This window comes from Chelon labrosus, assembly GCF_963514085.1.
Source record: "Chelon labrosus genome assembly, chromosome: 21".
Lineage (NCBI taxonomy): Eukaryota > Metazoa > Chordata > Actinopteri > Mugiliformes > Mugilidae > Chelon > Chelon labrosus.
In genome coordinates, this window is record NC_140354.1 from 10,184,591 (window position 1) to 10,197,861 (window position 13,271).

The 13,271-nt window shown below is 43.7% G+C and overlaps 1 protein-coding gene across 1 annotated transcript in view; it reads left to right on the plus strand.

Annotated features, from left to right (window-relative positions):
• The window catches only part of prkcab (protein kinase C, alpha, b), a gene marked incomplete at its 5' end in the record, with an annotated part of 90,702 nt that overhangs the window by 22,250 nt on the left and 55,181 nt on the right, over positions 1-13,271 (plus strand). Inside the window, one exon of the mRNA XM_084569921.1 lies at positions 8,822-8,904. Within this exon, the coding sequence (XP_084426047.1) occupies positions 8,822-8,904 (83 nt within the window). The remainder of the gene's footprint in view (positions 1-8,821; positions 8,905-13,271) is intronic.

The following is a 13,271-nucleotide window of genomic DNA, read 5'->3' on the forward strand; positions in this document are numbered from 1 at the left end:
AAGAGGCCAGAGAACGAGAGGTGTGTGTGCATTTTGAGGTCCCCGCGCCCTGCGTTTGCCGACCTGTGAGCTTCGTATGTGCACAGCACGTAGTGTATAAATGCATGCATATCTGCGCGGGTGTTTTTGTGCATGTGCCGAGCAGGGAGCAGACCTCACCGCGAGGGCTGTCGTGTCAGCTCTTGTCTTCTTGGCCGCTGTGGGGAAAAAAAATGTCCCCGGCTGCCCCGGGATTGGATCATCAGCTCAACAAAATGAGAGGATAGAAAGCCTCTAAGTTTACCGGCTTTACTGACACACAAGATTACGAAAACACAATTAATCTTTATTATATTAAGTTTTTTTTTTCCTTTTTTGCTTTATTACATGTTTTTCCTTTCCTTTCTTTGCTTTGCTTTGCTGTCACCCCTTGTTTTATAGTTTGCCTTTGCTTCATTTTCCAGTTTAAACATCTGTAAATGAATGCATCTTCATTCCCGAACTGAAGAACTTATTTAACTGAGCTTGTTTTTTGCAATTTGCTGCCTGGCGTTTCATGCACGCCACAGGCCAGGATGATTGATCTTAATTTAGGCGTCGTGTTTGTTTATCTCCAGTTTCCCCTCCTAGCCAGAGAAATATGATTCATGCAATAAATGAAACCGTGATTCACGCTTCTCGGCCAAAGCCCCGTCAGGTGTAGTTGCTGTTATTAAAGCTGATGGGTTTGCAAAACGTCAGTCAAGTCGGTCGGTGGCTGCGTAGCGGACACGGTCGCCAGACACGGTTCGGTTTTGATCAGCAGGGGATCTTTGATTTGATTAGATTTTTTTCCGTGACAACAAGCACGCTGTAATGTTCACGTTGAAGTTCGGAACAAAGCGAGTATCAAGCAAGGTTCAGTCGTAATAAATGTGAGCCAAAGGGAGCCTTTAGACTTAGACTTAGAGGGACTTTACTGATGCACAAGGGAAATTGCTTGGTCACAGTTGTTCAGTTGTACACCAAAAAAATAAATAAATAAAATAAATAAAAACACTTTTGAAAACCACTTGTAAAAAGAAAAAAAGAAAAACTAAAAAATTAAAACTAAAATAAAAAAATACCAAAAAAATAGGTGATAAAATAAAATAAAAAATAAAATAAAAAAATATAATATTGAGATGAATAAAATACAATAGTATTAGCAAAAAAATATCCTTTTTGCATATGTTCAAAGTAGTTTCAATTTTGTTTTTCTGACACAAACAAATAACTAAAAGTGTTGTTTTGTTACAGTGCTAGGACCCCACAACGTAGTAGCGGCAAAAAGCCAGACAGAACGTTTGCCAAGGAAATACAAAAATGACACAATGTGGCTTTAATGTAACAGAGAACCCGACTGTGCAAGGTGAAAGGCTCTAGGAGTGCGGATTACGTGCATCGGGGCTCAGGACCGGGTTGTAAAAATCATCTCTGCTCGTTGCTTTGGTGTGGAGAGTATGAGAATCAGTTCAAGGTAAGACGCTGATTAAGGGCAAACATCTGAGGAGCTAGTCTGCCAACCTGCTCAGCGGCCACATTTAATCAGATGTACAGTAGTGGCAAGAGGTAAAGGTCCGCAGCGTTATCTTTGCATGTCGCTTCAGATAACCCGTGGGAAGCAGTGGAGAATATGGCCCAGTTGTTGATATCTTATATAATGGATAGTATTCAGTGAGTACATGTGTGTACTCAATGAATAGCGTTAATGGGTTTCACCACAGCGTTAATCAAGGCCACTTTTCTTCAGCCGAACAGCTTTTCCTTCTTTATTGTGTCGGAGAGAAGACGAACTGTGAGGGAGTTTATGAAATTAGGGAGAAATGTCTGGAGACAAATTTAGCCTCGCTTTCGCTGGTCCCAAACAAATTAGTCAAGGACATGAAGCGCCGCAGGAGTGGAAGATGTTCCGATGTTGATGTGCGGCATCAGCCCTTCCCCAGGCGCCGCGCTTGGACTTGGCCGTGACCTTTGCCTTTTCGCCTGGCTGCTCTCTCTCTCTCTCTCTCTGCGAGTAGGCTGCACACAAAAAAAGACTCGTATATAGAAAACAGTTACCTCTGGCAACCGGCAGAGCATGTATGCATATTCAGCTATTTTTTTAATTTTTTTTTTTTATTACCCCACATGTGTACACGCTCCCAGCTCAGACTAACAGCCAGTGTGTTGCGCGGTCTAATTTGGTGCTGTCAGCGCGCCGCAGCGTCAGCCTCGGAGCTTTTGCACAGACCACAACCAGCCGGGCTCATTACGTTACTACCACTCTGACACCTGATACATGGACAGAGGGGGCTCTTAGGAAGACCGTCGCAGGTGATACATCACTGACTGGACGTGTGTGTGTGTGTGTGTGTGTGTGTGTGTACACCTGAGTGAGTCACTGAGAAGATTAGAAAACCAGAGGACCAGACAAAGTGGGCGTTCACTGCGCGTGTATACGTGCAGGTGTGTGCGTCTCATCCAACAGAGATAAAGCACGAGTGTGCGTTGTTGTGAGCATCAGCATCTGGGCGATATAAGATATAAAATACGTGCAACCAAAGGCGCAAGGGTGCATTTGCACGTGTGTTTGTGCGTAAACCTGCGTATTTGTGTGTGTGTGTGCGTTTATGTTCAGAGTAATGTTTTATTCATGAGGCAGTATTACTATTTCCCCCCTGTGTGACTCAGAGAGATGCTGGCAGCCAAACGCTCCCACCTGTAGTTTAAAATAATTGATCCGGGTCCCCCGACGCTATTTCTTAATGCAAACACTATGAGGGCTGCAGAAAGTGTGGATTAGTTTTGGCTGTGGGTGTCGTCATACCTGGCGCACGACTGGGGGTGCGCCTGAAAAATCAACACATTATAACCACTTCCATCCCCAGCAGGATGCAGAAGGTGTTGACCTGGTCTTCAAATTCACTAGATCCCAAACTGATCAAGTATCTGTGGGATGATCCACAGAGGCCCCTCCCCTCAACCCATAGGACCCAAAGGCCCCCCTAATAACAACATTCTGTTGCCAGACACCACAGGACACCCTCAGAAGGCCCATGTCCGTTCTCTGATGAGTCTGAATACAGTTGGAGGCACGAGGGAGACCTACACAATATTAGGAAGGTGGTCATAATGTTATGCCTGATCGGTGAACACTTGTAATGTACAGATCAGATGTGGGTTTTCCGGTCTGTCCCACATTTTTGACTCTAGTCAGACCCCTGTTGCGTGGTCATCAGACTTCCTTTTCTTTGGCTGCAAACCGATGAACAGTTCACTGTCGACGAAGAACGTGACCACGTTTAATGAACGCGTTCCCTAATGCGTTCATACACGGCACAGCCCGCAGTGCTGTGTTGCAGGAGGAGCCGTCGACTGCTGAGATAGAATCTGACAGGGCCAAATTCGTCTTGAACTCAGAAATAAGAAATTCCCTCTCCTCCTGCTCTCTGTAACTTTACATGCGCGCGCTCCGTGAGATTGCGACGAGTGTTTCAATTTGCTTCGTTAAAAGCTGAGCTGCACCCCTGCGATGAGCTTCGCCTGAGGTCTCAGCTATTCCCCACTGAAATTCCTTATATGTACGGTACATACACACACATAAACAATGGAACACACGTATATTCACACAGAGGAGCACTGTTTTCTCCGCTCTCCAATCTCATCAAATCTCGTCTTCTCCCATCTCTTTGTTTCTGCCCTCTTGTTCTTCCCATCTCCCTTTTCTTTTCGGTCTTTTCGACCAGATCTGCTGTCGCTTCCAAGGTCACATATGCACTGTTAACTCTCTGTTTGTGTCCTCGCCGCCTCCTCTTTGTCCCTTTATGAGCCTGTGGCATGCATAGCCGAAGGTATGTGCTGTAATTGATTGTCAGGGCTTTTGTTATCGCTGTCTGTTCATCTTCTCCCTCTGTGCTTAAATGCAGCTTTCCAGAGTATACCTACGTTGTGAAATAAGTCCTGTGTAGAATACAAGACAGCTGCTGCTCAAAGCATTTGATTTATTTTGAATAATACAGTTGTTTTTTAAACTGAGTAAGGTAAGGCAAATATTGGTGACTTTCGGAGGGTCATTTTACTGTACATCAAACCAGCAGTGATTGGTTTGCCAAAGACAAAGAGGCGAGCAACCCCACAGCGATAGATATCGAGCAGGCTACTGTGGTCAACGTCCATCCATCTTCACCCTTCTTGAAAGAGATCTGGCGGTTGTGGGTCATGTGACCTGGGGCTGCAGGAAGCTCGGATCTGTCCGTTCAGTGATCACGCTAGAAAGGTATTCCATCTGATTCTGGAAAAGCAAAATGTGCAGTGCTGTTTATATATCTGTGGTGACCCCGACCAACAGCGTGCAGCGGTGGGGCACAGTTTTATACACATCTGGCGCGTCGCTTAAGAGATAATCTGGCTGATCCCAGATCCGTTGATGACGGCTCCGGCGCTAATGCGGTTTGTTCTCACGCACAAGAGTGCGGAGGGGTGGCAGTAAGTTGTCAAACGTGATAATCCTGCTGATGCTAAAAGTAACTTTCAAACTTTCAGTATCTTGCAGCTCTTTACAATTTACTGCATCTTGTAAGAGGGTAATAACCTTCTGGGGGGAGCGGAAGTGAAATTACCATAATGACGTTTTAATTTTTCTGACTGCGCTAACCTTGACGTAATTACGGTAATCTAAAGTGAGTTTGCACAAACATGCCGCCAGCAACACATTAGGTTATACACCGATCAGGCATAGCGTTATGACCACATTCCTCATATTGTGTAGGTCTCCTTTGTGCCTCCAAAACAGTTGTGACTCATCAGAGAATGGACATGGGCCTTCTGAGGGTGTCCTGTGGTGTCTGGCAACATAATGTTGTTATTGGGGACCCTTGGGTCCTATGGGTTGAGGGGAGGGGCCTCTGTGGATCATCCTACAGATACTTGATCTAGTGAATTTGGAGGCCAGGTCAACACCTTGTGCTGTTCTTCATGTTTTTTGAGTTGTTCCTAAACCTTTTTTAACATCCTGTTGCCAGACACCACAGGACACCCTCAGAAGGCCTATGTCCATTCTCTGATGAGTCACAACTGTTTTGGAGGCACAAGGGAGACCTGCACAATATGAGGAATGTGTTCATAATGATATGCCTGATCAGTGTACAATCCAGTAAGAGGCGATACGATACGATACGATACGATGCGATACGATACGATTCGATACGATACGATACGATGCAATACAAAACTGTACCATACGATGTGATGCCATACAGCATATATATAAGATATAAAACAGATACAAATCTGTCTGTAAAAGATGATATATATATGGAGGCATGTTTGAGTCCCCTTTGCAAAGAGATATATGGTTAAATTATTAATGCACCAATGACGATCAAGAATGCGAAGCAATGGTTTTGCGGTTTTCCTAATGAAACTCGTTCACAAGTAGATTTGACCTCACGTGTGTTTCAGAGAACCAATCATTCTGTGATTTTTCCAAATCATCCGCACCCTGATGAGCCTTAAGTGTTAATCCACATACAGAGATACTGCTCACAGTATGGACATAAGTCTTGAAGAGATGGAAATTGTCCCTCTAAGTATTTCTGTGTTTCTCAAAATGTATCTGTATAGAGCTACTAGCCTTCTAAGTGCAGACTAAATCATGTATGCCCCGGCGTAAGAGCATTTGGCCGGTGGAAGCGATCAAGACGGTGAACAACAGATGGATTTAGTTTCTCTTTGACCTTTGAACTCTATCAAAATTTGACGAGAACTTGAGTGCCGCTCTCTCTCAGGACGCAGCGCTGCCGTTGGCCCGTCGTATGATTCCCTCCATGGTTATGTTTCAGCTTTTTCCACCGCCCTCATTCAGAGGCTCACGCGGGGCCCCCGGCGGCTGGAGCGGCTTTCCGTTCATCGTCCACTGTTCTCTCACAACAAAGCCGGCCTCATATATGTGTTTGCACATGGATGATGTGTGCACGAGCGCGTGTCCCCCCGCCCCTCGTGTATTTATAGTCCGTCGGCCAGGTGTACGGCAGGAGAGGAAATGTCTTCCCTCACTTTCTCTGCCACGACGCAGTTCAGTACACGCTGTTCCAGTCCTGGCCAGAATCGAGCCTAAAAATAACCGATAGAGGACAATACACCTCCCTCTCCCCACCTCTCCTCTCCTCCCGTCTTTCCTCAATACTGTTATTTAATTTTTTTTAACATTAAATGCATAAAACGTGCCAGAAAAAGGCTACAGACAAATATAGGAATTGCTTTTTACTCTCATATGTACGTGATTGGAAGGAAACCTGCCTTTGTGCTCATTTGAAATGGACTGACCGTGCAATGAGTAATGCCTGCATAATTCCCAGACAATGGTGTCAAAGCTGGGTGACAACGCTGTCACCTGAATTCATCGTTAAAGAAAGAGTGCAGTAGTTGTTTAAGCAGATAAAAGATTTCTGTCTCCCCTCGAAGCACCCATCTCGCGAGCACACTCAAACCCCCATGGACTTGTTCCTTTCCTCACCATTCATCTGTCATCTCACGCACTTCCCCTTATTCATCCTGTGGATCTCAGATCGAAGCTCCAGTTTTCTTTGTGTTCGGATGCGCTCCGCCCTCCCCTCCTCCCCGGCTCGGATCAATCGGATGTGTCTGGAGGATATTGAGTTGGGCTTGGTGCTGCAGGTATCCTTCCCCCGAGATAAAGATACGGACGTGGTGGGTTTTTTTTTGTGAAGACGTGCCACCTATGGAGACAGACACTCAAATTCTGCACACAGACGGCGGGTATAATGTGCTTTCTTCATGCACAAAAGAATGCTTTTATGTTGCGTAAGCTGCTTTGTAATGCCAAAGCCCCTTATCGCCATGCTTATGCAATTAGGCTGCTGGAACAAAGCTCATAGTAATTAATCATAATATCCCTGACGTTACAGTATGTCATCGCGTCACCTCTGCTCCTGCTGCTTCACAAGGCTCTCCCTGTGAGGACTGAACCATCTGGAGACAACTCCACTTCTTACTACAGAGTTTCCCAGTCAGACCCCTGTGCCATGAGTCATAAGAAAGTGACAGTAAATTAATAACAAAATACCATTTTTTTGTAGTGTACCTGCAAGGCCAGATGTCTGTGTCTCTTTATTTCTTTTTCTCTCATTATAGTATGGAGAGTTGATTTATTTTTTTTTTTTTTTAATTGCTTCAGCCCTTGGCAAACACTGATCAGCCACAACATTAAAACCACTGACGGGAGAAGTAAATAACATTGACCATCTTGTGACAGTTCAAAGTTCTGCTGGGAAACTTTTGGACCAGGCATTAGTGTGGATGTTACTTAGATATGTACCACCCACACTCCTTGATGGCAGCAGCCATCCCCTGCAGGATGCAGCCTGACACCACCACACAAAGTGTTGACCTGGTCACCAAATTCACTAGATCCCGAACTGATCAAGTATCTGTGGGATGCACTGGAACAAGCCTGATTCACAGAGGCCCCTCCCCTCAACCCATAGGATCCAAAGGCCCCCACTAACTACATTCTGTTGCCAGACACCACAGGACACCCTCAGAAGGCCCATGTCCATTCTCTGATGATATGCCTGATCAGCGTACGATCCAGTAAGAGGCAGTGCGATACGATACGATAGGATACGATGCGATGCGATGCAATACGATACGATACGATACGATACGATACGATGTGACATGATGCGATGCGATGCGATACGATGTGACATGATGCGATGCGATGCGATGCGATACGATGTGACATGATGCGATGCAATGCGATGCGATACGATACGATACGATACAATACGATATGATACAATGTGATAAGATGCAATACAAAACTGTACCATACGAAGTGACGCCATACAGCATATATATAAGATATAAAACGGACTGTTGTGGAGGCACAAGAGAGACCTACGCAATATTAGGCAGGTGGTCATAATGATTTGCCTGATCTGTCTATAAAAGACGATATATATAGAGGCATGTTTGAAATAGTTGAGTTGAGTTGAGTAATTACTTTCCTGAATAATGAATGACCATCACAAGCGCTCTGTCTGTCTGTCTGTCTGGGTGGGTTGCTGGCCGTCTGGTTGTGTGAAATGTAACTGAGCAGTGTGATACAGAACAGCCTTTTCAACTTTTCCATGGACCGTTGAAACCCCTGCTGTTTCTTGGACTTCGCAGTGAACTCATTTCTCTTGTTTACCCAGTGCCAGTCAGATTGTCTGGCAACTGTTACTTCGCTGGTAGCGTTAAGGAAGCATCCGTGGTGGCGAACGAGCACAAAATTGCACGCGAACACGCAGGCGGCTTGACAATGAGGGACGCGGACAGATTGCGCGACAATGAAAAAGAACGAAAGAATGGGAGATTTCAAATAATGGCAGAGAGAAGTACAGTTGGGTACGCAGCGAGAGTCAGAGAGGGACTCAGCTTGTGTTCGAGCCGTCGCAGATGTCCAGGTTTTTGTGCTTTTACCTCCAGATCCGTGGCAGCGTCAGGTGTTGTGTCAGCACTTTGGTATCCCAAGTCAGTGGGAGACAGTGATACAGTCTGCATCAAACTCAGGAGGCGGCTGCAGAATACACAGGATCAAAGTGACTTTTTTGTGTACATGTGAGTGTGGGTGTAGAAATGCATTTTAGTCTATCTGTATGCATTTCTTTGGGAGAGAGGCTTGCCAAACTCATTTTAAGGCTGATAATTTCCATGCCCATTTTCTCACTTTCCCCATCTCTTAACTGTTTGCCTGACAACTACTGCATATCATACTTTGTGTGAGAAATAAATAATTTCTCTCTTTCTAACCATTTCTCTCTCATTTTTCTCCCAGTGTGCTGTTTTGTGGTCCACAAACGGTGCCATGAGTTTGTCAGCTTCTCCTGCCCCGGGGCTGACAAGGGTCCTGACACAGATGTAAGTTAATATTTTATGCATAACCTTTCCACGGCTTCTTCTTGTCTACATTTCCCATGCAGCTGAATGCATTCGTCTTCACACAAAGACACAATGGCACAGAGGGCAAAATCTTCAGCCAAACATTTGGGAGTGGGTGGAGGGGTGGATCTTGGAAGGCGGGGTTGGAGAGGATTCAGCTGCCGCCATCGGGACCTGCAGGACGAAACGGTCGGACATCAACCAGATGTCCTTTCATACATTAATAAGTGAATGCTGCATGCTGAAGTTGTGGCTCTACAGAAGAGGGAATTCATGAGCATGTCTCTATCAGGAACATAGACTGGACAATGCGTCCCCACTTCTTTGCATTGGCCAAACTGACACTATTTTCCCGAGGGTACGGGCGGTGTTGTCTTGTGAGAATGGTCAGAATGGTCCGAGACCAGTTGGCATGGGAGCTTGTAGCCATCATGATGTCACATCCGGTTTCTATAGTATCAACTAACTAACTAAAACAAAACTTAACAGAAGAATGGACACTTGAGTATACATCAGTATTATATTAACTACCTAAATTGACAGAAACCATCCTTGACAAAAATTATTTGACGTGTTTTGTAGTGTTTTAGTTTGGCCCAAGTCCCATCCACTAACATGGAGGGGGTGGAGCTTATGACATACACTGCAGCCAGTCACCAGGGGGAGCTCTACTTGCTTTGTTGTCTATCTTTATACTGCCTACGAGTCTAGAGAAGTTTGACGGAAGAAATGGCTTTAGATGAGTGTTGTGGCAGTTTTTCTTTGAGCTGTAGATTGAGGCTGTATGTATACCCAGAGGGGGTCGTCTATTTAAGCATTGTCATCCACTTTTTTTAACCTACTTCAGCCTTACCAATGTAGGTACAGGACGTAATAACTCTGAAAGCACATTATCAGGAATGGACGCTCTGTAGTTGTGAAGGCCAAGCAGTTCTTTTACCTCTCTTTTGGCCACATCAACATGAACACGTTTCGTTTCAAGTCAGATATTTCGTATTTTAGTCTTAGTTGTTTTGGATGTTGCAAATGTAAAAGTGAACTTTGCTCCTTTTATGTTGTATCCAGTGTGGCTAAGGCTGCAAGGGCTAGTCGACGTAATCAATGATGTCTACACAAATACATCGGTTTACGCAGAATACGTTGATTCATCACAACGTTTACTAAAAAAGCCCGTATACATGTCAAAAGTCATGAAATTCATTTACCAAAAAACCAGACGCTTGAAAGACATTTCTCGTTGTTAATACTTTTATCCAGTTGAGGGCTGTTACATGACCAGTAGCTCAAACCTGACAAAATCCCAAAAGAAGAAGAAGAAGACAAAGTAGTTGCACTTTTACTCACTGTAGCTGAGTCATTAAATATTTGGACCATTACGTTGAATTTAGTCTGATGGTTTGTTGGTGGTTGGGGTTTTTTCTGCGTTGAGGTTCCATGTTCTCCCTGTGTTCTGCTGTGTTTCCTCTCACATAGATAGGCAGGTTAATGTTAGTATGAATGGTGGCCCTCTACTATAGGATAATACAGTAGCATTTCCAGTTACAATCAGCACAAGTCACTGAAGTTAAATCATACTCTGTTTCTGCTAATTAATGACAGAATGTAGTAAAAACATCTAAATTAATTACACTCAATAAATCTGAACTTTTGTTGAATAGTATCTTTTGGTACAACTTCAAGTTTAAAACGGATTCTTCATTCATAGATATCGTGTTCAGATATGTCATCTTTATATTTGATCAACATTTATTAGGAAAAGTTCACTTATATTTTAATGCTACAAGCAACTACTCAGAAAATCAATCAAAATTTTTTTTATAGATTAATCGATTAATCAGAAAAATAATCGACAGATTAATCGATTGAAAAAAGTAATCGTTTCCTTCATACAAGCCAGATGTATTGAAAGAAATATAATCATTACTGAACAATGCTGACTATATTCTGAACAATATTCAGATTTAAAAAAAATAATAATAATAATAACTTTTAAAACTGACTAGTTACCACTAACTCACTACTAGTAGTGATTTGATTTCACAGTCAGGGATTCAGCTGCTTATAAGAGCCGCTCTGTATGGACATTATTTTCTTCAGCACAGCTGCCAGACATGACACTTCATTTCAGTGAGACAGATCTTGTGGACCACACAGTTTAATTTAGTTTTGTTTGCGCAGCTTGCACAGACACTGAAGGATGCTAGAGCCTGATCACTGAAAAATACGCCCATAAAAGACAAGAACCTGTTATAACTCATGTGAGGCGCTTCTCGGGTGTAATGGCATTACCCCCCCCCCCCATTCCTGTGCCAATTATTTACTGATGATACCAGACTTACTGCATCAGAAAAAAAGAAAAAACTACAGACCAAAATACAGACGGATCCAACAAGTACTACAAGCACTACTGTATATCATTTTACATTCAGCCCCTGTTCCATTAAGACATTCCTCTGCTCAGGATTTCTGATTCACCAACACAGGCTATGCCAATCCCTCCCTCCCTCTCACCATCACTCCATCTACACTCCTCTATCTCTGCCCCTCGGCTTCTGAATCAGTATGTGTGGTGTCATGACTCTTTAAATCTGGATTCAGGCTCGGAAAAACGCACATTGTCACTTTGTCTCTTACTCACACAAACACACACACACCTGCCCTTTACGCTGTGGGTTGAGAGTGACCATTATGCCGCAGCCTCGGCGCGTGAATTGCGTCATCTGTACGGCAGATGCTTTGATCCGCTCCCAGGATGACATGGAGAACACGGAGATGTTTGCATTAGCATTTGAGTGAAAAGTGCTCTCTCTCTCTCTCTCTCTCTCTCTCTCTCTCTCTCTCACTTTCTGTTTGTCATCCTGCACGTTGAAGCGTGGGTTGTAAATAGTGCTGTATTATCAGTCAAGGATCACTCTAGAACCAGTGAATGAAGGTGACTCATCCACGGAAAAACAATATAGGTTTCACCAGTAGCCTACATGTCCCTGATAGGCCTACATCTCTGACCACATCAAACCATTTTAAAATAGTTGTAGTAATATTAATGTGTTTTATGTGATACGGCCAGTTCCTCCTAGCTGCACCCTGTCCAAGCACAAAATCTTTCATAAATTAGAATTTAATCCCCAGTGAAGCATAGGGCAACATCTAACAGTTATTTACATAACTGATTGTTATTAAGTGTCTGTTTATCAGTTATATATATATCACACTTTTCTAAAGCAGCTTAAGATACTGTAGTTGTTGAGCAATACTCTGATCTTGGCCCGAAAATTGACTCACGCAATTGTTCTATTACCTAAAAATCTGTCTCTTCTGACCGGTCTCGACTCTCGGGAATTTGATCTCCCAACTCAGTTTCTTAAACTTACAGTGACTCATCTGCGCGCAGATGGAATGAATCTGCCCAAAAAACTCTCAGCCACGAGGGCCAAGTGGTCTCATTTTCATGACAAGCTACAATTTTGTGCAGTTTAAAGTAATGCAACGCTCGTTTCAGTGAAAACTAAAAATGAAACTGGGGTCCTTTAATACATCAGTTCATTTCAATGTGTGCTATTCACGTAGCATATTATTAAAATCAGCCTCTTAAAGGTAGAACCTGGGCTAGATTGTAGCAGCAATTGCGGCAATCCAATCTTTCTCTCTTGACTCTCACAACATTAACTTGCCTGAGGCTCGAAGGTTGAGACTTTCTTGTGACTTGCAATGTGTGACTTACTTCTAATACAATAGCTGGCTACAGATTAGAATAAGAACCAGCTTCATTTTCATATATATTGCATGTACTGTAACACGGATACAACCACAACGAAATGCAGCTTGACATCTGACCAGAAACCACAACTGCAGACAGCAAGTGCTAAAAAGCTTTGACTGTTGTAGCAGTACTTTACAATAATAGTTTACGCCGATCAGGCACAACATTATGACCACCTTCCTAATATTGTATAGGTCTCCCTTGTGCCTCCAAAACAGTTGTGACTCTTCAGAGAATGGACATGGGCCTTCTGAGGGTGTCCTGTGGTGTCTGTCAACACAATGTTGTTAGTGGGGGCCTTTGGGTCCTATGGGTTGAGGGGAGGGGCCTCTGTGGAACATCCCACAGATACTTGATCAGTTTGGGATCTGGGGAATTTGGAGGCAAGAACAGAATAGAATAGAATAGAATAAAACTTTATTGTCCACCGAGGTGGAAATTTGGATTGGATTGGTCACTTGGTTGTGTTAAGAATGCCAATGGCATTAGGGATAAAAACCTTGGCCAGAGGGGATCTATAGCGCCTCCCAGATTTCAAAAGTTCGAACTGATTAAAAAGAGGGTGGGAGCTATCTGCCAGGATTCG